Source organism: Manacus candei, unplaced genomic scaffold, assembly GCF_025592945.1.
Source record: "Manacus candei isolate 608988 ecotype Guabito, Panama unplaced genomic scaffold, ASM2559294v1 h1tg000027l, whole genome shotgun sequence".
NCBI lineage: Eukaryota > Metazoa > Chordata > Aves > Passeriformes > Pipridae > Manacus > Manacus candei.
Window position 1 is genome coordinate 3,905,889 of NW_026138075.1, and position 27,936 is coordinate 3,933,824.

The 27,936-nt window shown below is 38.0% G+C and overlaps 2 protein-coding genes across 3 annotated transcripts in view; one reads left to right on the forward strand and one right to left on the reverse strand.

Annotated features, from left to right (window-relative positions):
- The window catches only part of SNX24 (sorting nexin 24), an 88,470-nt gene that overhangs the window by 20,341 nt on the left and 40,193 nt on the right, over positions 1-27,936 (reverse strand). For both annotated transcript variants that reach the window (XR_007904793.1, XM_051789492.1), the window contains exons 2-3: positions 22,656-22,739; positions 15,778-15,882 (exon numbers count right to left, since the gene is read on the reverse strand). Coding sequence is in view for 1 of the 2 variants with exons in the window: in XM_051789492.1 (XP_051645452.1) it covers positions 15,778-15,882; positions 22,656-22,739 (189 nt within the window). In the remaining variant the exon portion in view is untranslated. The remainder of the gene's footprint in view (positions 1-15,777; positions 15,883-22,655; positions 22,740-27,936) is intronic.
- LOC127471941 (uncharacterized) lies at positions 28-27,929 on the forward strand. Its single transcript, XM_051789477.1, has 2 exons — positions 28-950; positions 26,433-27,929. The coding sequence occupies exons 1-2, from the start codon at positions 888-890 to the stop codon at positions 27,024-27,026; spliced, it is 657 nt and encodes a 218-aa protein (XP_051645437.1). The 5' UTR covers positions 28-887; the 3' UTR covers positions 27,027-27,929.

Consider the following 27,936-nt stretch of genomic DNA (forward strand, 5'->3'; position numbering starts at 1 on the left):
GTTAGCCACAGTGAACCTGTTACTGCTCTAAAGGGAATTGTTTGCCTCTTATTAGATTTTCTACAGCACAGCCATAAGTGATAAATGTACTGCTGTACTCACTGTCAAGTTAATCAATGCTGCCAAAGTTTTGTTGACCTAACAGTAATCCATAAAGTGAGCGGCATTTTCTCTATCCCTATGACATCTCAGTCCTCAGTGGGGATACAAATCTTACAACAGCTTCTTAAAAAAAAAAAAAAGAAAAAACAAAGCAAAGCAGGGGGAAAAATGATATTTTCAAAATTCTGTCTTTAAATTAGCTGACTGTGAGAATGCTTTGCTTCTCTGACAAATTGCTTAAAAATGAAGCCCACACAGTGGATTCAGTTTGATGGCTAAAATACTATCAAATGGATAACTTCACAGAGGATAAAGTCTTGCCTACAAAAAAGAAGGTAAAAAACAGCTTCAGGAGTCTTTCAAGGAAACAGTTGTGAACAGGATTTACATGTAACTATAGATTAGTGTACTGGTTCAAACAAAACACAGTGTAGCAATTCTGAAGACAGTAATGTGAAAACAATAATAAAAAATCACCACCAATAAAACCTGTCTAATGCTGAGTCTAGCTGTGATTCACAGTCCATGAGAGGCATCACCACTGGAAAGAAGAAAAAGTCAGGAAACAATCCTTGGTAAAACAAGCTGCTCTATAAACAAACTGCTGCCATGCTCTCACAAGCAATTATAGACATATGAAATATGAATTGCCATTGATTTTTGTTCTAGAGGTCACTCTGCTCCATGTTTTACGAAGTCTAGGCATTTATTTGGGTGGCAAACTGACAAGTTTTTACAGAATTAACGGAGCAATGTAATCCTTGCTCAATTGCAGGTACTTCATTATGGCTCTGTTCCTTGACACTTGTCCCTCCCAAATCTCACCAGCAAGGGAGTCCTTGATAAAGGTGAGGAACAATGCAATTACTTGTGAAAAGAAACCATCCTAACTTGGTCAGTGAATGCTTATTTACCTTTTCTGTGCTGATGGCAGACAAGCAGCATCAGCTGGACGGCTGCATTTGTCACAGCCGTAGCAATTCTGCAGACAGTGTTCTGATCTGGCTAAAACCTCTCCACATTCTCACTCTTGAAAGAGATGACTTCTTCAGGACAGAGAAATGAGATTGCAATTTAGCTTGCTAACAGAAGCTAAATAACTATCTGTATTTCTCTTAAAAAAATATCATAACATTGAAATAACTGCAAGAATGCTAAGATATTCTCTATAAATCTCATATTTTTGAAGTTATATTCACACTTGGCTTGCTGTTCCTCACTCAGCAACCAGAGAACTACTTAATTACGGTCAGTAAACTCCATAAATGAGGTTGAAATTGAGAATCACAGATTCATGACACATATATACTGGCATTTTTAGACAGCAATCTTCTTTACTTCTATTGTTCATTTTGGCACGAATATTTGGCCTCTGGGTTTCCCATGCAAGAAGAATTTGCAAAAAGGCTGTGTTGCACCCCTCCTTCCCAATGGTTATTCTGTCTCTGAAGGCTCTGGTTTACCCTACCAGAAAGCGTTGGCAACTGAAGCTAAGGTTAAATTGTTATTTAAGTCACATTTCTTGGTGCTTCAATGAAAAGACAGAACAGTACTACCATACTGTGGTACAGAGAGCTTAATCAGACTTAGACTCTATGATGAGCAAATAAAAGTGAGTATGCCATCAGTGCAAGTATGTCTGAAGTATGGGTGCTGCAAATTCAAAGCAGATGTGGACATAATATAAAGGTTCAGAAACAATTTACGACAGAACTGAAACCTACAAAAAACCTCGCATTCTCTGTTGACTGGTCAATGAGATGGTCAAGACACGACCATCAGAAGACAATGCTATGAGTGATATGTAGATTGAATAAACCAGTCAAAGGCACAAAATTTAAATTTTAGGGGAAAAAACAAAACAAGAAAAGGTTGGAAGATGCAGTTGAAAGAATCTGAAATTGAAAGAATATGCTATATATATAGAAAGGATAATATGGTAGTTGTAACCAGTAAATATACCACAGGGAAAATAATCTACATGACTCCATCCACATATTAACAAATACAGCTTCTCCACGTGTCCTGTCTCACGTTGGACTTCTCTCTGACTTCCTTGGTGAACATCACCACTTTGTAAAATTGGACAAAAATAACTTACTAAACTAGAGAAATTTGGATTCTTTTTGTTTCCCCCCTCCCCACTAAATTTTATTTTCGATGCTAGGCCTGGCTGCTGGACCTTTTCACTGAAGTCTGTCCGTACTTGCACATTAATGATACTGTTCTTGAGTATCTGCATTGGACCACAGTTATCAAGAGCCTCCTACATCATTAGAGGGCAAATTCATCACAAAACCCACTAATCTTTATTTCCAATACTACAAAAAGACACCAATATATTACGGTAACTTACTCTTGCAGTACATGTCCTCACGATTCCCGCATTTCAAGCTGGATAACTAGTTCAGGTCACATAATTAAACTTGCCTGAATTTGATTAATTTTTTAAAAAAATCCACCTATGAAGCAGGTAAGCACTACTGCATGGCATATAAATACAGTATCATTACAAAACCACAAACTGATTCTTAATCCTGAAGTTATACAACTGCTGCTGTTCAAAACTATTAGCATAAATCACTGCACGACCTTGACTCAGCCCAAATACAGAGAAACATCTGATGGATGGAGATGTGGAGATGGCAGCTTAAATGCTGGTGGCTGCAAGATGTAGACTCTCAATCCTGTGCATGGTCTTTGCTCCTCTGTAATTTCCTCTGGCTTCATGAGTGCTTTTGAAATGTTGCATGAAGAACCTTTTCCACCTCATGAGGTGTGAGAGCTGGATTCCACTCTGGAAAGCTCACTTGGAGATCTGTATGCCTTGACATCTGGAGAAACTAGGAGAAGTTCCACTTGTCTAACTTCTTCATGATTATTTGGGGATATACAGAATATTTTTCAGAAGCCAGCATTACAGGGAAGTTTCTTGGAAAACCAGTTATTCAGAATACAACTGTGATGTAGTGGCTTGCCAGTAAGGATACAAAGAAAAACACCGTAAATGGCCTGTGTTGAAAGTGTCTGCTAAAGCATGTCTGTTATCATCAGTTCATGAGATGATATGAACCATACTATCACAGTTATGAATGCTGAATTTCTCTAATGATGATGATATTCTGGAAATAAAAAATATGAAACTCAAAAAATGGAGGATGAACTCCCCCAGTGAGATACACATAACTGGAATGACATTTTCTCAGAAGGTTTTATTGGGAAAGTTATCACTGACCTTTTCATTTTCCTAGAATAGACATACCCAGTGGGTTGCAACAGCATAAGAAATAAGATTTTTATCCAACCATTTTAAAACTCTAATTCTACAAAAGCAGACTCCAGCCACATTGCTGCTGTAAAGGCCAGAGATGCACCCCACAAACTGATGTTCTAAGAGAGAAGTTTTAAAAGTTGTGGCAGCTAGTATATTTGTGCTGTCAATTTATGTGAATGCACACAGAGCAGCAATACAACTTACCTCACCAAGGTAGCTCTGCAAAAACTGACTTAAAAATTAGTCTGTTTAGTATGTAACAGAATATGTGTGTCCCCTCCTGCTTTCTTCTTGATGGAGTACATTACTCCAAAGCAGAATATATAAAACACATATCAACAGCTGAACCATCATGTAATATTTTTTGAACATATTAATACTCAAAGCCTGTGAGTTTATTTTAATATCTAAGGGGGTAGAGAGGCATTCTCGTCATGCTGATGCACGCGTTGTTAAAAGGCTGGCACTTAAAGAGAGCATTCAGGTTGTTTTTCTGTTTTTTCATTATGAGAAATATATGGAGGACCCACGTGCAGAATGACGTTTACACCACGTGAAGCAATGCCATTTGGCATGCACAGACAGCTGTAAGAAAGTAACACCCATCAAACAGGTCTAGATACATATGATTAGGAATACCCACCCTAAAAGGGAATCAAAATCCAGTGCACCAGGGCTAACTAAGTCTCTACCGAACACAGAGGTTACTGATTACTAACATAAGCACACCACACTGAGAGATTACCAAATCTAAAGACTCAAACATTGTACTATATGCAGGGTTTTCTTATGCTTTAGACACAATTAGAGTAAATCTTGTGATTGGCTCTGAATTGTAGGATCTGTGATATTCCCTTGTCTTTTGTTTTCGTATCACAGATAAAATTTTCTCCTTTGTGCTTAGTGACTATTCTCAACTCTATTTTGTTGAATCAGTGCTTCTTACTGCTTTACATAAAATTTGCATTCATTGAGAATGTTAGTTCACTCTGACTGTTATACTGAGCTTTGAATTAATTGCTCTCAATTAATCTGTTCCACTCTTTGATAGCTTATTTATCAGATTGGGAAAGATAGATTTAATGGTGCTTGCTGGAAACAAGTTCTTTAATTGGAAATACCTGAGTGCTTAGCTCACTTTGTGCTCTAGCAATTAAGGACAATTTGGAAAAGCGTTTTTCCCCCTACTATTGTCTTCTTGATTAGATATCCAAAGAAGGGAGACAAAACAAATGACAACACCACCTAGCAATATTGGTTCAAATAAAAGCCCTGCAGCTAAATTACTTACTATGAGAAATGTGAACCATCCCCATCAATTCCAATGCTGTGTTACATTCATTTTGCTGTATCTTTGCCTCCCAAGTAGGTAAATGGCAAAATTTCTTTCAAAATGCATGGCTCTATGCTTGCCTCTATACAATTATCCCTTCCCACAAATAAGCCAAATCAACAGAAGAAATTATTTTTCTTGATTAAGCTCCCACATTTCTCTTGGGATGAAACAAAACAAACAATTAATCTTTCCTTATTTGTTCTCAGAAGAACCTGCATCCCTTAAATGTACGATACCAGGGTACCTGTGGCAGGCAGTCGGCAGCAATTAGGCTTGTGCTGAAAACGAATGGACTAGAGTCAGAATGCCTAATCTGCTGAGAGTTTCTACAGGAGGGCAAGGTTAGACCAGGAAAATTCCCTTGCTGTGGAAATACTGTTAAAAATTACCACCTGACTTCAGCATAATTAACAAGGTTTGGGAATTTATATGAACTGAGTAATTGAAAAGAATTAGCAAGAGATATATACATTAATCTTCACCAGTTACAACATGCCTAATGAAATTAAAGGTTCTACTTCTACTTCATGCTTTGTTTCTGAAAACTTTTTTCATCTAAAGAAGAATATATTAGATAAAGACAATGATAATTATTAGAAATTAAAAAGAAGAAACTACATCGCAAACCTCAATTTTTACATTAATACTTCTTGAACATTTTCTTATGTATAATTCACAGTATTTACCATAAGTGACTCTGTGAGTTTTTTATTTTGATGTCCATGTTTTTAAAGTCAACAGAAAAAATCCATGTCAGTAATAAATTTAGGCATTATTTGGTAATGTGTATTTGTTTGTAAATGTACCTTCACAGAAATTCAAGTCTCAGTCAAGAAATTCTACAAAGAACGGTTTTAGTGTAAAACAAGGTTTTTTATGCTTAACTAAATCCATATTATATTCAGATTACAGACACAATAAGCAGGTGAAAAGAAAAACAAAGACAATCAATGGTGATGTGTGTGGACATAGACAATGTTAGTGAAGATAACAAGATAACAAGATAACAAGCCTTTATTATTCTCCCAGGCTACCCATGAGCACAGGACCTTCTCCCCTTAGTTCACTCTAAAATCCTTCAACATATCTTTCAGAAAGGAGTCATACAGGATTGCATAAATGCCAAGAAAAGGCAGCATACACACATACACATGGGAATTATGTCTAATGCAGGAGAGTCCAATTTAATGCAGAACCAAAGGAGAAGGCTCACTGACCACCTTTCCACAACCTATCTGAGGAAGACTGGTCACTAGTTGTCTCCTCCTCCACTCACCTGTCTCAGCTACTGACAGAAGCTCTTACTTCTTCCTTAAGCAGCCCTTCTCACAAAAAACTTTTCTGTTCCTATGCTCTTTCCTTTCAACATGTCTAAAGCAGAAGGTCAGGAATTACTTATTTCAGTATCTTTCTGGAAAACCCTTGCGATTAGTCCCACAGGCTGGTTTTTTTTTCCTTCAGAATGGTCTGTGCTAAATGATACAAACAATGTTAGACAAAGTTATTATGGCACACTACAATCAAGCTTTAATTCAGCTTCCCTATATATAAGGATTTATTTAATGTTGCTTACATATGTAGCCTCATCCTATACTACTCTTTCCCCCCAGAATGAGTTCTTCATCCAAAGCACAGAATGAATGGTTCAGCATATATTCCATATTTTGTTTTCTTCCTCTGGCTTCCAAGTGTGGCCTGTGCCTTATGTGCAGATTCAAATCCTACTGTAAAGATAGAATTCTTCACTTCTTTATGAACTTTTTTTTTCCCCTGGCCCTCATGTGCAATTTATAATTGTGTAAAGAATATTTATGGTCGATTTTTACTCACACAAAAAGTGTATGCAGAATAACACTATCAAATTGCATAAAGTCACTGATTTGGCAAACCTAGGTCTAAACTACATGCTAATTTAGTGCTGTACACTACTGAACAACCTTAACAAAACACAGTGTGTTACATTACACATGCAATAATAAAATACTCTTTCACTAGAAAATAAATTTTTCCCTTCACTGGTAATTCATTAAGTAATTTTACAGACTAATTTTGAATAAAAAGCCTATAAGATTTAACTTGCCTTGAATGTCCAATTTAAAAAAGCAATAGCCATTCGCACACCAAAATACAAAAATTACCTTATGATAAACAACACAAAATAGGAACTGAAAATGTGTTTGAAATGCTATTGGTTGATTAGAAAGGTGGGAAAAACTTGAGTCTTTCTACCATATTTCAGGTGGTGATAATAAGACTCTGCAGGAATTACAGCTCCCTCCCCTCCCTCTTTCTTCACTATAATGGACAAAAATTTTTTGACTCCCCTCTGCCTTCCCCAGAGAAGTTCAAACAAATCTATTAAATATCAAGGAAAAAGAAAATTTAATGCCTACACATCAAACGAGGAGCTGCATTCAGGATAAGGAAGCTAATCACTTTTTCCTTCATCATGGCTAAATGAAATAAGTATCTCATACTTTATATGGCTCTAGAAGGAATTATGGCTATTAGAACAGTTGGTCATCAGCAGACAACAACAGTGTGCCAGCACTTGGGTTTTAATATCCCCAGCTCTGCTTTAACAGGCTGTGACTTCCTAGACAAATAATTTCTTTCTCCCTCTTAAAATATCTTGCAGTCATTCTGAGCATATGCAGGTCATGAAAGAGACCATTTCTCACTGTACAGAAATGCACAATTAGTACAGTTCGATGTTCATCTTAACTTGGGCAAAAGTATGTCATACAATATCATTATGACACACAGTATAATGAAAAGAGAACAAGCACTTAGACATGGCTTCTAAACCTGTCATGACTTCCAATGTAAATTCTGCATTTAACTGAGAAAAATTTATTTTGATCAGCTCTAACATGTAAGACTAAAATGAGAGAGAAGTTCATGCAGCGCAGTTCTATCCAGCAAAACCAAACAGACTATTGAAGACAAAGGAAAAAAAAAAGAACCACAAATCAAAACACAGCAACACTTGAAAAGCAAAAAAAATTAACTCTTAAAACACAAACCAGGCAATTTTCTAAGCATGCTTGAAAAATGCTTCAAATAGTTCTTCAGGAAACATCTCTGCAGACAAACAGTCTTTATAAATGTCTCTCCTTTAAATTATCTATACATTTATTTTGCTTTTCCGTTTTCTTTTGCTTTCTGCTTCTTCTTAACAAATATGCAATCCTGCATGTGTCAGGCACAGTCCTTTAAAATCTACAGACATCTAAACCCAGCTATGTATCTGTACCACTAAAGAAACACGTATGCACAACAGAATCTTAAAAAAGCTGGTAGCAGCATTGATGGATTTAAGTTATTAACCGATCAAAAAAAGATGGATGGTGGTCTGCTTTTCTTAATCTACATCATCATCTAGATCTATTTAAAGATATGTGGTACACTAACAAACTTAGTTAAGGTTTCGATAAAATCAGTAGAATAATCTGCCCTGTTACACTGAGACTGTATCGATCAATAAAATCACTTGTACTAGGAAAGTACTGTTAAGTACTGACAATCCCAGCCATTAATATTATTTAACACTCTGCTCACAATCTTTAATGAGGACAAAGAACATTTTGTCTTTTTATACTTATCATATCATTGCTTTTAGAACTCCTTACAGGTACGGTTCAACCTTGATTACTGCAGATTAAATAGAATTAGAGAAGGAAGACACTGAATAATTTTGGATAATAGAGAGAATTTTCAATGTGATTAATAGATGTGGGTGATTCAACAGACTTCCCAGTTAAACATCAGTTAAATCTTATTTCATTGAATCCAACTTTTACTTGCAACTTTGTAATGCTAGACTCTTTCTTCCCAATGTATTCACCTGAATTTAAAATAAAACTGATTTCCCGAAACAGCAATCAGGAAGATAAGGATCTGTTCTGGACTTGATGGGATTTATTTTTTTTTTTCTGCATATAAGCCAATTTGGTCTTAAATTAGTTAGAAATAGATCCCAACAGCGAATGTGCACATAGGACAAAGTGAAAGACTGCCTGTGCAGAAACCTTTGTGGTGCCTAATGAATGACAAAAGGAAGTCAAAGTGCTTTCTATCCAGCTCCTGCTCTGAGATATGGGGAATGGTCAAACAGAAGCCTAGTGGGAAAAGCCCACAGGTCAGGCACACACAGAAAAAGGTGAAGAAGAATAAAAATAGGCCCACATTTTGCACAAAAGTTTTATAGCTTAAAATTTCAACCTCTGAATTCAGCCTTTAAGTATATAACCAATTACCTCCCATGAGTAAAGTATTTAGTCTGAAAAGGTATTAGCCTTTACAAGGGGCTTTGCACAGTGGCATCTGACCTGCATATCTCTTCATTATATATATTCAGCTATGTCTTCTCAGCCATACAATTAACTCTTTTTGCCTTTACTGAAACAGAATACTGATACTGTTCATGATACATACAGGGTTTGGTTCTTGAAAACACATTAATGATTAAACAAACCTAATAACAAGCTGAAACACAAATATGTGTCTAACTATTTTAACTGTCTAAAATTATTTTAAGGATTATATAAGAAAGGTCATAATGGTTCAGACCAAAGATCCATTTAGCACAGTATTCTATATCCCAAAATGGCTACAAATGGATACCAAGGAAGAGTATAAATGAACAAGACTAACATGAGACATCTTTCTTTAAAACCCTAGCAGCCTTGAAAGTCATTTCCAGCTAGGGGACCTTCTATGCTCGATACAAACTCCTCCAAAATTTTGAACCAAGTCAAAATTTTGCATTCACAATACCCTTTGGCAAAGATACACAGGTATATGGGAATAACTAAATGCTTGATAAAGAATGCCTTTCTGAGAGTATAAAAGAAGAACAATTGTAATGAATATTAACACTGACAGAACGGATAAATGTGATGAATGTGAACTGCACAGAAACAGAATTTAAAACGCTGAACAATCATTGAATAATTTTAAGATCATTTTGCCGCTGCATTTTCAAAATTAAATAGTAACCCATTCAATTTATTTTTATTGGCCAAAAGCAAACAAATGTTTCATGAAAGTGCACGTATCACAGAGATCTCAATACTTCTAAACAGCTCCAACAGCACCAGTTCAAAAACTGCTACATCTACAGACAATACACTTTTTTTCCTTCTTTTATACTGAAAATGGAACATCAAGAACTGTTCTACTTAGAAAGCACTTACAGGTTGCTTCTGATCCTAGAGAGTTATGTCAGCTTCAAAGAAATCAAGATCTCCCTGTCTTTATATGGATCTCCCTGTCTTTATATGAAGTCCTAGTTTTTGTTCTGCCTAGCAGTGCTCAGGATAACTTTTATGTACTACTGTGGGACATTTTTTCCTCCACTTCACAAAGAGAAGAGAATACAGTGAAAAACCATGTACATTTCTTTTCCCCACTTTCTGATCCTACTTCAGACAAGAGAGCTCTGAAGCAGGATTTCAGCCACATTTCCAGAACAGGAGTAACAGGCCATTGAAAGGCAAAGCTCTAGCAAACACACTATGTGGAGTACTTGTAGACTGGCATCAGGAGCCTAGATGTCTCAGACCAGAGACATCTCCAGCCTTCTTGACAATGGACAAGGTTATAAATGGCTGAGTTCACATTCCTTCTTGTCACCTGCAAGGTGATGGAAAACTCTTTTTCTTCACAATTAGATAAAAAACCCTGAGAAACCAAATTAACTGAGTTCCCAGAATGATAGAAAAAAGGGGCAATGAATGACACTCAAAGAAAGCACAAGATTCTTATCCTCAGCTGCAATATGAAATACTGTACTAGCTCCAAAATGCTTTGCAACAAAGCAAAAGCTTTGTTCATACCTATTGTCCAGCCAGAAAAGACTATTTATTTATTTATTTAAACATTATTACAACAAATTCTGTATCAATGCTTACTGAAGTAATTAAAGAAAATCATCATGGCCCATGAAGAAATGACACTCTGGGCCAAATTTTCTGTATGATAGTTTTTCTTCTGCAGACATTAGCTACAGAAATAGCCCATTTGTCTTCATTTTTTTCAGTTGCAGTTGAACCGTTCTCCGAAAAAAGATTAAAAACTTGCAATATAATAATGGGTGCTTTTCTTCTTTATATTTCTGATGAACTTACTCGTAAAGCAACTACACGCTATTCATTACTCCATCCACTGTTTTCCTAACTCCACCCAGCTGGAAACTAAGAAAGTGAAGAAGTATAGGATTGGATTCTAATTTCTTAAGAGTAAAATTGTAACAGATATGGTTTTACTTATGTTTTTCAGGAAGGATTGGTAGTTAAAATATTTTTAAAGAGAATTGCATTTTGAAGAATACTGAAGTATAAGTCAAAGTGCTACTCAGATTTCCAGATTATTTCCTTAAATGGAAAACAAAACTCTAGTCCAGTTTCATAAACGCCATAATTCATTTTTAAGATTTGGATTCCTGAAACTGCTGGAATGCTGAAGTTCATCAAGTCTTCAAGTCTCACAGCCAAGCAGCACTTTAACCGACCTTATCTCCAGGAATCAGGACTATTCCCTTTGTAAAAAGTTCAAGGATAAATAAAAGGCAAGTATGTTTTCTTGACCTCGGCCAAGAGAGAAATATTAGCTCTACATATTAACTCTGGTTAGAGACATATGTACATACAGACCCTACATACATACAGAGCGCTTCAGAAGGTCTGCAACACACTGTTTTATATTAGAGCCTTGCCAATCACATGAAGAATTTCTCCAGGTCACCCAGACCACATGAAATGAGTTACTATCCTGAAGCTCATCAAAAATGGGCCTCCTTCAAAATCTCTCTCTATAAGGAAATAATTTCAGTGAAGACTAGCAGCAGCCACACAGTCTCATGCTGAGATATGGGTGCCACTTCACAGTGAATTCTGTTAAAGATGCCTGTTAACTTGTTGGACTGATGATATCAGCAAATGATGTGATTTCTTCTGCCCAAGGGGGCTAGAAAATATCTATTCCATTGAACTTTAAAAGGCAGACCTGTCAAAGGGCAAGTCCCTAGGGCAGACACACTGGATGGCAATAACATCCACCATCAGCTTACCGGGACAAGAATATGACCTAACTTCAAATTAGTAGAGAGTAGGTGGCTAGACCAAATTCTTCCCCATTACCAATTCACTGGAAATAAGCTCTGTAAAAACTGCTCTTCCAAGAGTACATCATATAAAATCTATTTGTAACAAATACCGCTTTAATAACCAACTGGATAAGGTCCCTCCAGTGCCGCCCTTTGGAATCCCAACAATATCTTCAATGTCCAAAATAAAAGTACGTGTTTACTTCGTGCATCCACAAGACGACTCACTCAACTTGTACCCAATAATAACTGTGGAAGAGGGAGTTTTTCAAGTGATTTATATCTCCTTTAAATACACTTCCAAAACAAATTTCATTTCTGTAAACAGTCAGTTCAAGATTACACAGTGGATGAAAAAAACTAAACAATCATTGACCATCTGGAAGCTACAATGCTGATTATCAATCTGCCCCACCGTCTCCCATACTTACCTTCGACCTTCTGGTACTTTCAAGCAAATGTATTTCTCCATGCTCACTACTATCAGGAGTCACAGACTTTCAATGCAGGTCCATTTGGCAGCCCTTCTCAAATTATAGGCTCCTTATAAAACCAGCTACTTAAAATCCGTACCTTCTACCTTTCCTCAACACAAAGCTCTTCAGGAAATGCATCAAGAGAAGGTGTTTCTAACCATAAACAAGGATCATCTACGTTCTAATCTTTTTACAATCTAGAACTACTATCAGAGAGATTTTTGTCAGCAATAGCATAATCCAATGATTCATTTTACAAATTTTAAATCAAAACCACCTGTCTTCTCATCTCTGCTGTATGGCAAGCTACAAGCTCAGATATACAAGTAAGCAACTATAAAGTTACCAAGTTGATGGCCACCACAAGGTAACTAGAGCTGGTTTAGTGTTCTTCCACTGTCAGTAACAGGTATTTGGAGGAGACTGAGGGGAGACCTCACTGCAGTCTTCAGTATCTTTGTGAGGGGAAGCAGAGGGGCATCTCTTCACTCGTGACCAGTGAGAAGACTTGAGAAAATGTTATGAAGCTCAGGCAGGACAGGTTTAGGTTGGATATCAGAAAAAAGTTTTTCACCCAAAGGGTGGCTGGGTGCTGGAACGAGCCCCAGAGAAGTAGATACAGAACCAAGCCTGACAAGAGTTCAAGAAACATTTGGACAATGCTTTAAGGTAAATGGTGTGACTCTTGGGGTGTCCCACGCTGGGCTTAGAGCTGGACTCGATGATTCTTGTGGGTCCCTTCCAACTCAGGATATTCTATGATTCTATGATTTTCTTATTTAGCAAAGACTAAATCAGGTCAACTTAAGTTCTGTGTGCTGTAGTTTAAGATCATGCACAGACACATTTACCATGCTCAGAAGAGGAGCAATAGCCTATTCTTTCATACTAATTTGCTTGAATGTTTGGGGCCACATTCTGTCATTCACTTATCTTTGCATCTGTTTCCTCATTAATAAATTAAACATAATCCTTCTTTCCTTCTGTCAGTCAGTTGATTGTTCTCAGTATTCACAAGGGTACTGTATATATTATTATACATGCAGTTGAAATACTATGCATATTAGTGCTTCTAGTCAATTGCTTCACAGTATTAAAAACAAAAGTTGTAAATTCCAGTCAAACTTGCAAAATATGGAAGTCACATAAAATAGTACAGATAAATCATTCTTTCACAATTCCATGAAAATTGGTCTACTACAACAAAAAAAAATCCCTAGTCAATTTTTTAAAAACGTAAGTAATAAGCAATCTGATGAATATTAGTTGGTAGTGGATACTAATAAATTTAGGAAAATTACTCTTTGTAACTTACAATTTAATAATATTTGTTTTTTTCATAATTAATAATTTTTTTCATAATTTCTTCAGAAAGATATAATGAAATGTTTCTGAGCTCCTGTCCATCCACCACGAGAAACAAACAACCTATGCTGAAAGGATTTAAAAGGGCGGTTTCATCATGAAAAGGTCACAAAGTAACAAGGTCCTGGCAACTGCAGCACCTTCTGGCTTAGGCAGGGGAATGTCTTGCTTTCTTTATTATTTGATAGAGACTGATTATACTATTCTCATTTCATATAATAAGTTTTATCTGCACTTAACTACTGAAGACTACTTAATTAAAAATATATTAGGAACTCAACACAATAAGACTATGTCAGGTACAGGTCTGTAATTGACAGCTATCTGCATGGCATTTTACCTCTTTCCTGTACAGGTTTTCAGGATGCAAAGTGGAACAGAAAGAAAAAACATATTGCATAACACAAATTCTCTGAATGCAACATTTGTGTAATTGCTCAATCTTTGCATTAGGTTCTGGCTGGTTTTATAAAAACAGTTAATGACTGCCATGGCTTCGTAAGAGTTTACCAGCTGCACAAATGGCTGGCTACTAGTACCACCACTGACTAGTGACACTAGTAGCCAAGCTGCTCTTACAGAATAACTCTCAATAGTACCACCTGAAAGGATGTTTGTACTATTTTACAGACATGGTGTTAAATTAAAAACAGACCATGTCTTCTGAAATTGTAGCATGTTCCTACACTGCGTCTTGGAAACTGCTTGGCAGTATTAAAAAAAGTCTGATAACTGAAGTACCTTAAAATGAACTTTTCATTGTCTAAAACAAGGCTCTAATTATTTTAAAAATTAAAATTTCACTGATGATTAGTTCTGTTTTCTGCTAGCAGACACAGAAATTAACGACTTACAAAAATATTATGACTTTTCTTCTTGTTTTATTTAGTATGCACATTAGTACCGATATAACTTAGAGGCTTGTTATGTTTAAAATGGATGGTGTCCAGCAGTCCCTTCCAACCTAAAGCACTGCATATTCCTATGACAGCCAGCGGTGATAGAAGAGAGGACGAGTTAATTAAATGTACAAGACGGCACAAGAACGAGAGTTGACTAACTCTTCCAGTAGGGGGGGATGTTCTTTTACAGTTTATCAGCAATTAAAAAGTGATAACCAAATTACATCTGCATCTTTTTAACAAAATCAACTGCATAAGACAAATTGGTACATGTGCCTTGGTGGCAATTATCTCCAAAAGAAAGTTGCATGAAAATCGGAAAAAAAAAAAAATTCACTGCAAATGGCTGATGTGAGTAAAAATACAATATTGTCACTCTTGTCTTCCTCCCAAAATAATTATGTTTTGATCTAGGTGATTTCTGTGATCCCCTTCAATAAAACAGCACCTACATTAGTACAGCTGAAGGTGCAGTGAACTGGGAACATGTTTAGACTAACATCTTCATCTGGTTTTGTCACCAGAAAAACAGCTGTGAATCTACACCACTGGACATTTTTTAAAGCAATTATAGTGACAATAAAAATTCTGCTTATTAAAAATGGATGGGATTCATTACTGATATATTTAGATATCTGTATAACTGAGTCATTCCTGAAGACTCCTTTTATTGTCTTTATCAAAATCAGAACTCATCTAGGTAGAATCTAAGACTTAAAATATAAATTTCCAAATCGAGTTTAATATGGCATGAGAGGTGCCTATTTCAACTAGATGAACAATTCATGTACAGGCATGTACAGCAGAGGGATATGAATTTGATGAGGTGATTCTTCCCTAGTCTGTCTAAACAGAGGTGAGCTAAAGCCTCCTTGTACCTCTTCTGCAACACTTTTGATCAGAACGACTTTGAAAAGAATAACATTATTTTTCCCATTTTAGGCAGAGGAAAATGAAGTACTAGTAGGTTCACCAAAGTCAGTCAGCAGCTTCCACAAGAATTACAAAAAAACTGCAAAACAGTCTGGTTTTCTAGCTGCTAGCCTAGCTAAGTGAACAGAAATCTTTCCTGCTGGCTAAGTATCCAGGTCATTTCCCACCTCTAAAACTGCCCATCAGTAAAGCACCACATTTCACACCTTCTGATGCTTTGGATGCTAGCACTCTGAAAACAGATGCCACTTTTACTTTAATAGAGCCGTGAGGAGACTCACTTGCAAGTACAACTCCAAGCCTTGTCGTCTCTGCTCCAGGACCTTAGGGACCCAGTTTCTCACATGCTTTGAAGGGATCTCTGGAGTTCTTATGAACTTCTTGAGCTGCAAACAAAAAGAAACACAGACAGAAACAAATTATAATAGTGTCTCTTTCAATTAAGCATGTTTATGTTAGAGATGAGGCAGTACAGGTGAAATAACCACGCATAAAGGACAAGAGCATGGAAATGAAGTTACTATCAGTTCTCTGAAGTAACAGCAGACATCATACCTACAGAGTGCAGTTAAAAATCTCCACGTCTAGTTGCCCTGGACAGCCAAGAGGAACCTACTAAAAATTTTTTGTGACTGACAGCCTGAAAACAAAATAGCAACAACTACATGAGAAAACTAGAAATTTGAATTCCCCATTAGCCAACCTGGGATAATACCTCACAACAGCACTGCAACATACCCAGACACTACCTTGCTAAGTGCAGTGATAACACACCATGACAACTTCTATCTCTAGACTTAGGCAACTATGACCAGGTGTGAGAAGTACAGGCGACAGAGCTAACCATTTCTGTGGAGAGCTGGTAATCAAGTGAGCAAAATATCTGTGCTCTCAAATTGCACTAACAGATTGACAGCCTGTGTTTAATATCCTATACAGAGAAACAGCAAGATTGCCACTGTATATATTTCAAAGAGAGTTCCATAACTATTCCTCTAAAGAAAACCACAGGAAAGTTTTTACATATATATATATATATATATGAGTGTATATAGACAGACACAAACATACAACCCAATAACACTAAAAATCCTCCTGCTGGAGCAACACATTTTTTCAAAACCAAAAAATACTAATGCTTTCCTTAAAACTACAGAGCAAAAGTAAACACTGAAATAGCCTCCATAACATTTTAATAGATGGTGGCACTAGACATCCTTTCTGTTGGATATTGCCTCTGAGTAAATCTGAGGCAAAGAATGCAAGGAAAGAAACTCAAAATCGACTTTGACATGCATACCCATGGGAGACTAAGAATTTACATTTCATCTTTGAGCTTGCTGAGATGTCACTACAGGAAAAAGCAGTGGCAACACATCAACGTCTCCACAATCACAAGTGTTGAAGCTGCAGCAGGGGAACTTCAATTGCTCTGGAAACATTTTGCAACTTCCTTAATTCTTAACAGTGTTAAATTACAATTAAAAGTGAAGTGAGAAAAACAACACTCCGAAACAAAACTCCAAACCCATGTACTTCAACTGACTGATCCTAAAGACAGAATATAACCACATCTAAATTTTCCCTCTAAATTGATTGAGGATCTTGAAGAAACTATGGTCGCTGCTGTTGCAAACTGTGACAGCACGTGCAGATGAGGAACAAGTGAAGAGAATGTTCCAGATAAGTGGAGACAAATCTGATACTACACAAGGATTCACCAAGACCTAGATGCTTACAAGATAAACACTCTGTGGCTGGTAACTCAGCTGATGATTAACAATCCTTTCGTGCTGTGTGGCCCTGTTTTATGTAAAACATCCAAAAAACAATTACTTAATGTGCAAGCATAGGTACTATGTGTAGGTACAAAGCCCATATAGATGTATAAAGAATACATTAAAAGCCCACTTTCTTATGCTTACAGTAATCCAATAATATATATTGCTGCAAATTATCATTACAATGTCAAGGAATATTAACCAAAACAACACCTGCATTAGCTGTATTGCTTCACACTTGTCTCTACACAATAAATATTTATCTGAGGACAAATATTGCCTATAATATCTTCCTGTCCATAACACTGTTCATAATGCCTGTCAACATCCTGTAGTTGCTATTTCCTGAAAGACTAAAAGATGGCTTAAATTATCCAGTGAAGAATTATTTGTCCAACTGTGAAAAGTTAATATGATTTAGAGTGTATACTAATTAATCTAAAATTATAAACAAATTGCAAAACAAGATGTATATAGCTTCAGATCATTGCATATTTCACTGCAGTAGTTGTAACACTGTCACCTAGCGTTATTGTAGCTAAAAAACCCTACCAATACTTAAAAATGTATAAGAAAAGAAGTATTAAAAGATATTTGGGGATAAAGATGGACAAATGTTTGTATTTTCCACTGTTATACACCTAGAAAGAATTTAATTCTTTCTAAAAATCCTCTCCACATGAGAATAATAGCATTTTCGTTCAAACTTAAATATAATACTGTAATGTGAATGGTGCATAATCTGAAAGGCAAGGTTTGTTGCTCATAATCAGAGTGAAGTACAATGGCCTATGAAAACTAGTTCAAAGACGCCAACAGCCATGGATGGTTTCTGTCAAGGGAATAATTTGTATTCCTGGTGTAGCATGGTAGTCTTCAAAAGGTTTTAAACCTTTTCCACTACAGCCAGATTGCATAGGAAGTGGGGCTTTACTTTTTTACACAACTAGAACCTATGAAAGGTTGAACCCAGGAAGGAGGCAAATCCAGACATATTCTTGGAAATGGTTTTGTTTAAAAAAAATAAATTAAGAAAACCCACCAAACCACAGATTGGCATTTGATGAATTATATGAGCAGTGGAGTCCTCCATAGAATGTCAATGAGGCATGTTCTTCTCCAGTGAAAGGCACAATCTCCCCATCAGCCTCTAAGGCCATTTTCTACCACAGTTGTTCTCTACAGAAGCTTTGTTTCTCCTGTTCACTACAGACATCTCCAACACTAAGGGCACCTTGAATATGCATTAAGTCTGAAGAGCCCTTTCCAGTTGCCATGTTCTTACAGCAACTTAGAAGGAAACTTACATTTTAAATTAAAGGGGAAGAGAGGAACAAAAGATAAATACCGTATTGGCATGCTGAAAGCAAACTGATGCAAATGCTTTCTCCAGGATTTCTGTAATACTGAAAGCACTAAGCAAGGTTCAGAGTATGAGCTGTTCAATCACACTTAATGAAATTTTACTACAACTTCAAAATGTAAAACTTAAGAAAAAAGTATATTGTTGCCAAAATATGCTGGATGCTTTGCATTTGTACAGGGAACAAGTAAGAAAGTCTCCACCTGTTTGCAGAGTAATATGAACAGACAGCAAGTGGATGAAAAGATGAAACAAATTGAAGAGTGGTGTAAAGTGCCTGGTTACAATACCCGTTTTTCAGGTTTGTTTTGCTGCTATTTCTGCAGAGAGAGAAAGGGAGCATCATTTATGTTTTTTCTGGTATTCTAAGGAGAAGTCTCTGCAAGGGAAGTTACTCCAGAGGAAGTGGTGTACAACAAAGACAAATCTGAAAGCAAGATTGCAGCCATTCATGACTGTTATGTGGAGTAATTTTGTAACTCCAGAAATTACAGTGAAGTTGGACAACGACTGTCCCATCTGACTGGACAACTGGGAGGAGGCCAGTTATGTGATGCCATGCCTCCACCACTTCTGCTCCCTGTCCATCCTGCAGTGGGCTGAGAACAAGCCCAAGCGCCCCCTCCGCAACATGAGGATATTATCATTCCTGCAATTGGTGCAGGTGGATGATGACTATGTGGAGTATGTCATCACACCATCTATGACACAACCAGAAGTCATCTGCCAGGCAGGAGCAGCTCCAAGATATCCAACTGCCCAGAATCTCCATCATCCTGGAGTACCGCAAAGATGAGCTGCAGAGGGAGTGCCCAGGTGTCCTGGGGGGGTCATCCAGCCCCTGAGCCAGATGAACCACACAATGTTCCTCCAGACACTGCAGCCCTGGATCCATCAGGAGATGGAGATGTTTGGCACCAGCATTGGAGGCAGTCATGGTGGAGGATACCATTCCAACCAATCACAGGATGGATGCCGAGCTGCTGGGCAGGACACTGGGGCTGTCCCTCTAAAACTGCACAGTGACATTCATCAGGAGTGTGCACGTGTCACTGTGCAACACAGCAGCAGAAAGGCCCCCTTCCCTGCTTCTGTTGGTGGGGTCCTGGCAGCCACCCTTGGGCTCCCATTGCCATCACTGCAGAGGAAGAAGAGGCCCAGGAGGAGCCAGATGAGGCTGTGTCCAGGCCCTCCACTTCCAGATGGAGCAGTAAATGCTCCCCTGAGGGGCCACAGCAAACCCTGAAGAGAAGGGAAAGAGAGCCCCAAGCCCTCTCCAGCAAACAAGAGGCCAGCACCAGGTTGGTGATGTTGGAATGCCTTGGGACATGGCTAAATGAGCACTGGGCCATCAGCTGGGGCAAGTGCCAGCCCTCAAAGCTCCCAGCCCTAACTATCCAACTATCCAAACAAATTAAATGCACAGAAACTACAGGAAAAGTCTAAATGTTACTAACAGTGCAGGTGGCATTGCTATCTTCACCCTTTTTTCCTGGAAGGATGGGTTGTTAATGCTGATGGGTCCTTCTGCTTGCACCAGGTACTGTTCTGTTGTTCCCCTAAAGGCAAATACTGCCCAGTTCCAGGCCTGCATCTCTGCAGGTGGTTCTGGGACAGGATTTCCACACGGGGTCTCCAGGGCCAGCTCGTGCCCCCCTGCTCATCACCTCAGGCATGGCCTCCTCTTTACCACACCCTCTGCCCCATGTCCCTGGGCTCCGCTCTCCTACCAGCCTGCACTGTCCAGTGCACCCTCGCTATGGTGGTGCCCAAAAAACCCCTACTGCCTGGAGTCAAAATTTGGTGCTGCTCTCTACATCACCCCCCAGGATCGCATCTTCTTAAGGCTGGATTCCCAAGAAGGGGAACTGCGAAGTCCTACCCCTGGGAAAGGACAACTACACATGCAGCAGCTGCCCAGATGGTGAGCAGCCTGGGAAAGGTGGCAAGGCTGCTGCCCTCAATCACAGGTTTTCTTCCTCCTCTTCCAGATCCAGCCTTGGTGCTTGCATTTCTTCTCCTCTGCTTGTAAAGGATCCATCTTCGGCATGTGCTTGGCAGGTGGATGCCAAGTGGCTGACGACACTGGGCTTGCTTAGTTTGGAGTAAAGGATGCTGAGGGGTGACCTCATTGCTCTACAGCTTCCTGAGGAGGGGAAGTGGAGAGGAAAGTGCTGAGCGTTTCTCCTTGAGATCCAGTGACAGAACATTTGGGAATGGCTCAAAGCTGTGTCAGAAAGGTACAGACTGGACATCAGGAAGAATTTGTTTACCAAGAGAACGTTCAAACACTGGAACAGGCTTCCTCAAGGGGAGGTCAATGCCTCAAGCCTGTCAGAGTTTAAGGGACATTTGAACAATGCCCTTAATAACATGCTTTAACTTCTGGTCAGCCGTGGACTGCATAGGCAGTTGGACTAGACAATCACTGTAGGTCTTTTCTAATTGACAGTATTCTATATTTCTAATTCTAATTCTAAACTACATTGCATTATACAATACTATACTATTCTAACAATAAGAGACGGTATCCTTGGGTAAGGATAAGGACATAAATCCTGATTTTTCCCTCATAATGTTTCCTAACCTATTTTGTTGCATAAATTCTATTCATCTGCTTTACTTTCAATTGCATGATTACTCTCACCTGTAAAATAAAGTACACATATATTGCAAGGCTTGGTGGTGAGTGAGTGAGTTATACTACCGATTCTGACACTGTTGCTCATGTTTTCATATTCAATGTCAACATGAGGGAGAAAATATCTGAGACAGATCTGAATTAAAACAATAAACATGGAATTGAGTATTAAAAAGTGGTAGAGGATACCACTACTGGGGCAAGAAGCACTAGTACGTCCCAATTAAATTGCAGTAAAGCAAAATGTTTTCTTGTCTTCGGACTTTTGATGGCCAACACACAGACGGGTCAATAGTTGCATTTTCTTCAGCCAAGTTTGCTTGTATCTATACATCTAACAAGGCTGTCAAAATCATCCATTCTGGCACCAGGATAATGTTTCTTCCGTGAAAGAGATGATTCCTGAGATAATTCAGGATCACCAGCAAACATGCTGGTGTGTATAAGCTCCTCTGACATTGCACTGGTAGAAGGTGTAAATACATGTGCCTGTCTTTGTTGTTTGCAGAGGAAGTTTTTCTGTACTGAAGACTAACAGAATCACTCAGAGCAGTTGTGTCTGACCACACTGCACTGCCACTGAGACCTACGCACCAAGAGATGTTTAGTTCACCCAGATCCCAGGAATGAAGGACTGAAGCTCTTTATTGCAGCCCCACTGCTGTTAACAGGCTGCAATGCTCTTGAAGAATTCTCCTTCACAATAGTTGGCCTCCATAAGGCAGGAAAACTGCAAAACTTGCCTTTCAGCAGCATTCAGTTCAGCTTGGAGAGAAGAAATCATACTTTTCCTTTAACAGTGATCAAAACATTTAAAGAACAATTTTTGGATAACTAGCCTCAAAAGTACTGAGTTCCCATCTATATTTACTAAGATGATTCAGTAGAAGGCTTATCAGACATTTTATATTATAATAATTGTATGAAGTGCAGCAGAGTGAGATGTTTACTCAGTCTTTATCATGTCTAGTTTCTTCGTATACACAACTTGTTTCCTCAGCTCAACATATGGTAGGCTAGCAACACAATTTATAGAACTAACAAATAATTGGATTTAAAAACCCACTGCATTTATTTGCTATTGCAATGTGCCTTATTTTGTGACTTTACAAGAAGACAAAAGCATACTACAGACAGCATTTTAGCAATGTAGCATGTAAACAATAACCAGAAAGGAGAATTAGTTACATGTGAGAAGTCATCACCCCTTTCTACAAAACACAAAAAACTGAGTTAGTTAGGAATTAATTTCTAGAGACATGAATCACAAGATGTATTTAAGATAAACCATGTATAACAACAATTACAAGAGAGAGGAAAATGTCACAACTGAGGCAAAATAAAGATACATCTTATCAAGAAAATGATAAATACCTTTTTATGAAGAGCATGGAATTCACTATACCTCTTCTCCACAAAATGTTTCCTTCCACTCATCAACACTTCTATTTTAAAGACCTGAAAATTTTAAATAATAAAAAAGAGATTAATGTTACTTGCACAAACAGTTCTGTGACATGGCTGTGATGGCACATTTTACCACAGTCATTCTAGTAAGTGGTCCCAAAAAACCCAAGGTTTCTCATGAGATGCAGAAGTACAACAGCGATTAATGTAAGTACAGATCAATCTTCTATTAATAAGTTTGTTCAACAAACATACAAACAGACAGCTTAAGCCTGGACTGTATATTGTACACTACAAACTAAGCATTAAAGCACTTCCTTTCAGAAATATTCAATACACTTTGAAGTAATTAAAAAAAAAAAGAATGGTAGGAACAGAAAAAAACAGAAAAAAAAAGTTATCTTCTGCACAGTCTTCTTTTCTTTAAATCTTTTCCTCTTCTTACAACACAGCATACTAACACACTCATGCTTGTTCAGCAAGAACTGGATAATACATGCATTATGTTATGCATGCAGAAGGAGAAATAAATGCAAACACTAGGTTAATTTCCTCCTAAACGACAAATTCATCTATAGTCTCAAGTGGGCTTGTGCCACTATGTACACCATAGGAAAAAACAAAACAAAAGGCAAACATGGCAAATGCTTATTTTCTTTGTATGATACATGTGACAGGTTTTGTTGCTGCCTCTGGAAGGTTGAAAGGCCAGGAAAAGCAGCTCTCTGGACCCACTAATTAGTAGCCACTAACGTGACATTTTTTGAATTCTCAGGTCACCGTGTCAGTTCTGAGGGCAAGTGATGAGAAATTTTGAGGTTCTCAAGAACACACAGTCTATTAAATGAAGACAAAATCAGCAGAGAAGTATTACAGAAAAGGTGCCTGGTCTACTTAGGAGTTCTTTGTTTTCCGTTTCACTCAAAAAAATGCTGGAAATAATTATTTCCAGGACAATGAAAAACAATGCTCAGCACAGATGATCACATCAAGACCCCAAACTTATGCCAAATAAAAAGTTCTTTGAAATAAATTTGCAAACAGTGTTTATGCTTGAATGCAGAAAAAAAGGGTTTTCTGTCACAATATGCCCAGGCTAGCACTGATCAGAGCAAATATACAGAAACTATACTGTATAAAAACTTCTATTGTCCACTAGAACCTGCCTTTCAAACAGGTTAAAATGCTATGGTTTCCACTGGCTAGCCAAACCACATTAAAAACAGACAGCATTTTATTTAATCCAGACTGAAATGCTTCTACTTTTGTTTGAATGCAGTATGGATAGGACTGCAGTCATTTCACACCAATGTTTACATTTCCAAAATTAGTTTGGATCACTGTAATAACCTGTGCTACATTCTACCTCTTTGAATAGGACTGTTTCTGTGTCCTAATCACTGCAAGCAGACGACCTTATTTGAGTGCTTTGACTTCTTTTGTCCCTCCTATCTATTTGGAGTACCCTGGAAGAACAGCCAGGGACTATTAAACAATTTTCCTCTACACATGAAAAAACTTCCAAGGCACCCTCAGGAATATGTTGTAAGTTCAGAGTTGTAAAGAGAATCATATGCAAGAGAAAATCAATGTAGGCTTTTTTTCTGTTGAGACTTAATAACCTAATTATATGAGAGGAAAACATTATTTACATCTCATATTCTACACTCTGTAGGACAGAAATAGTTCTGCAAGGAACAAAATGCTTTGGATTGCACAGGAAAGCCACTGCATTGAAGGAATTTCAAGGAAGACTTTTTGGGAATAATAACAAGAAAATATAAAACTAGTTAAGTTAGAAGTGACCATGAGTCTCTAGCTAAGATGTGCAACAGTTTTGAATTTCCTTGATATTAAATCTCCAGGAACTACAAGCAACTCATAACACCCAGTTACACCTCAGTCAGCTAAGAGCCACTGATCACTCTAAGTTCAGCATCTCTGCTGCAGGGTTTGCCAAGCAATTTGGAGAGTCTAAGGGGCTCCTGCCTCAGCTATAAGCACTCCCTTGACACTATTTCATATAACAATATAGTTTTGTGTAAAAGACAGAAAGATACATTAGGTTTTGAGAGAGATAGGATCTCTTCATGGATTCAAAATAGCTATAGGCAAATCTCACACAAATTTAACTGAGCAACTACAGGCCCTGACAGAAAAACAATGTAAGGAAACTGGTGAACATAGATGAAAGTGCCAAAATAAAGACGGAAGAACTATAGGGGGAAAAATGCAACACTGCTCGGAAATTACTTTTCTTGTAAAAATGTTAATGTTCTATGAACAGATAACTCTGAAAAGATAGATGACTTACTATAAGTGACAGATAGTTCAATGAAAAATGCAAGAATTAATCTCTGAGTAAGACAAGCAAAATACTTTTCCCATAGTCATTGAAATACCACAAATTACACTGCACTGAAAGATTTGGAGTTCATCCTGACTGGGACACAAGGGACAACAGATATGAAGACACCACCTAGAAAACTCTACAAGTACTCTGCAACTAGAAACGTCTCACTGTTCTTGGTTGCTGCCACAATAGTTATCAACGATGTCTGCACATAGCCAGAAGATAATTATCCATTAAAAGCATTCTTCCAACAGACTTTAACCCATATAAATGATATATGGGGCAAAAATCTCTGGATTGGATATCAGTGAATAATGCTGATCTTTCGCCTAGCAGAACTGCAGATCTGCCACTGCAACTCATAACCATCAAATCTGTGAAGGAAACTTCAAAAAGAATTCCTAAGGTTCTTGTTAATAAAACAATAAAAACTTTCAGGTCCAACTACAAAACAGATTTACATGTAATTTTTTTCCCTTTCCACTATGTTCCAATTATATGGATTATTTTCAGATCCTGGAAACCATTTTCTTGATTTCTTATTTTTTAATTTCTTATTTTGCCATTTTCCTGAACTTATCTGGTCCTTAGCAAACCTCTAATTTTCAAGAAGAATACACACATTTATTTTCCTGCTGCAGAAACTGGGCAGTAGTACATGGTAACAGAACTGAATTACGTACGGGCAAACAATTGGTACTGTATCACTGTGAATTTTGAAGGCAGAAAGCACAAACGAAGAAAACAGGAATCAGTATGATGTACAAGAACTGCCCATGGTGCTCGGCGGTGATGTAAGTGCACATCAAGAACTGTGTGGTAACACTGACACTGCCCCCCTTCAGTTCTTACCTGTGTCACATGCGTACACTGGATACAAAAGGACATCTTTTATCTGATAATCTGATGCAAAAATATGCAGCTTCAGTAACTTAGTCTCAAAAAACCTAAGAGCGATCAGTTTAACAAAAAAAACAGACAAGAATGACAAACATGTCCATGAGTAGGGACAAAAACTAATGAGATTAGTAATATCTTAGCTTGGCTTTCTATTACATAAGAAATACACAGATGACTTATATTTACTTATGGAAATTACATTAACTACATAATTTATAATTACGGTAAGTTAATACTATCTTATTGTATATATTTACATATGCAAAAATGAATTGCAAAACTTCTGAAAACTTATAGTTGAGAAAGAGATTTGGGGCAGCCTTGTTTAGAATGAGGAGATACAAAAAACAGAAGTAGAAAAAGGGAAATTTACAAAAACGAGATACATTTGTCTAACCAGGAAAGAAAATCCCACAAAATTCTAGTGTTGTGCTTTTATCTCTCAAGACCAAGCTTACTGACCCTAATTCTATTTAATATATTACTTACAGAAATTGTTGTCTACTCTCCTGTATGGTTTCAAATCATGGGTCATCTACCGCCACCACCTGCGTCTCCTAGAACGCTTCCATCAACGCTGCCTCTGTACAGTCTTAAACATCCACTGGTCAGATGTTGTGACCAATACATCTGTTCTAGAGCAAGCAGCAGTTACAAGTATTGAGGCCATGTTGATGAGAACACAGCTGCGTTGGGCAGGGCATGTCTCCAGGATGAAGGACCACCACCTCCCTAAGATCCTGCTTTATGGTGAACTTGCCACCGGCTGCCGCAAGAGAGGAGCCCTGAAGAGAAGATACAAGGACTCCCTGAAACAACATCTCAGCCTTGGCCATATTGATCAACATAACTGGTCTACTCTGACCTCCAATCGGGAGGCCTGGAGACACACCATCTATAACGCAGCTGTCTCCTTTGAGAACACACGCAGGATCACTCTCGAGGAGAAAAGGCAACGCAGAAAGAACCGTGTCTTGCAGAAGATACCATTTAAGGAGTCTTTCTGCTGTGCCTTTTGCAATCGGATATGTCTGTCTCGTATTGGCCTCATAAGTCACCAAAGTGCCTGTAACAAATGTGGATAGAGCCTTCCCAAATCTTTGTTCGCGAAGCCCAGCCATGACTGACTGACTGACTGATGACTGACAGAAATAAATACATCCCTTCAGATGCTTCGCTATACTTGACAGACTTTTGTTTGAGGAACAGGCTAATGCATTCAAAGTGTTGAGAAAACTCAACCTTAAACCTTTGTCATGGCCGTACGGAAGGAATTTCAGAGCAAATGAAATGACAGCTACGGTCCATGAAACACTAATAGGATTTCCACGTGTTTAGTGTCTCATTATTGTTCAGACAATTGTACATTTTCTCAGTTGTGCTACAACTACTACTAGAACAAGACTACAGAAAATAGCAGAGATCAAACGACGACTTTAAGCCTATTTCCATACTACTGTTCCAGGGGAAAATAATATTCCATACAATCAGTAAGAGCACGTGGGTGATGGTGGTAACCAGAGCTGCATGTAGCTGCAGCAGCAATTTGGCATCTTAGGGGCGTAAGTGCCTCATGGCAATGATCCATACTCCTGAATGCCCTCCACAGCAGAGGTGGAGACGAGGACAGTATTCAGAGCCAACTCAAACTTCAGAGCAGCCTTGATAAAACTGAATCTCACTATCCCCCAGATGAAAACAAACTCACTTATTCTGATTTCATCTTTTGGAAAGCAGGGTAGCAAAACTCAGCTCTACAGCAGGCACAGGGCAGTTCAAGGGCACAGAGGCTGGCTGACATGGGTCACAGGCAAGGCAAGGGAAATCTCCCTTCTGCTCTCCAATCATATTGCCCCCAGTTCTAGTTCTCCTTTGTCTAACACCCAGTGTTTACTTTGGGTTATTCCCACCATGTCCAGTAGTTGAGACTTAAGACCGTCTGTTTCCTAAGCAGGTTGCTTAAAGTCATATCTTGTGCCTTCTCTTGCTCTTCCC

Excerpts from the sequence above, each read along its gene's own strand:
- LOC127471941 (XM_051789477.1), top strand. The coding sequence starts at position 888 with ATGGCTCTGTTCCTTGACACTTGTCCCTCCCAAATCTCACCAGCAAGG. Across the intron at positions 951-26,432 it reads CAAGGGAGTCCTTGATAAAG|AAATTGTTGTCTACTCTCCT; the intron begins GTGAGGAACAAT and ends TATTACTTACAG.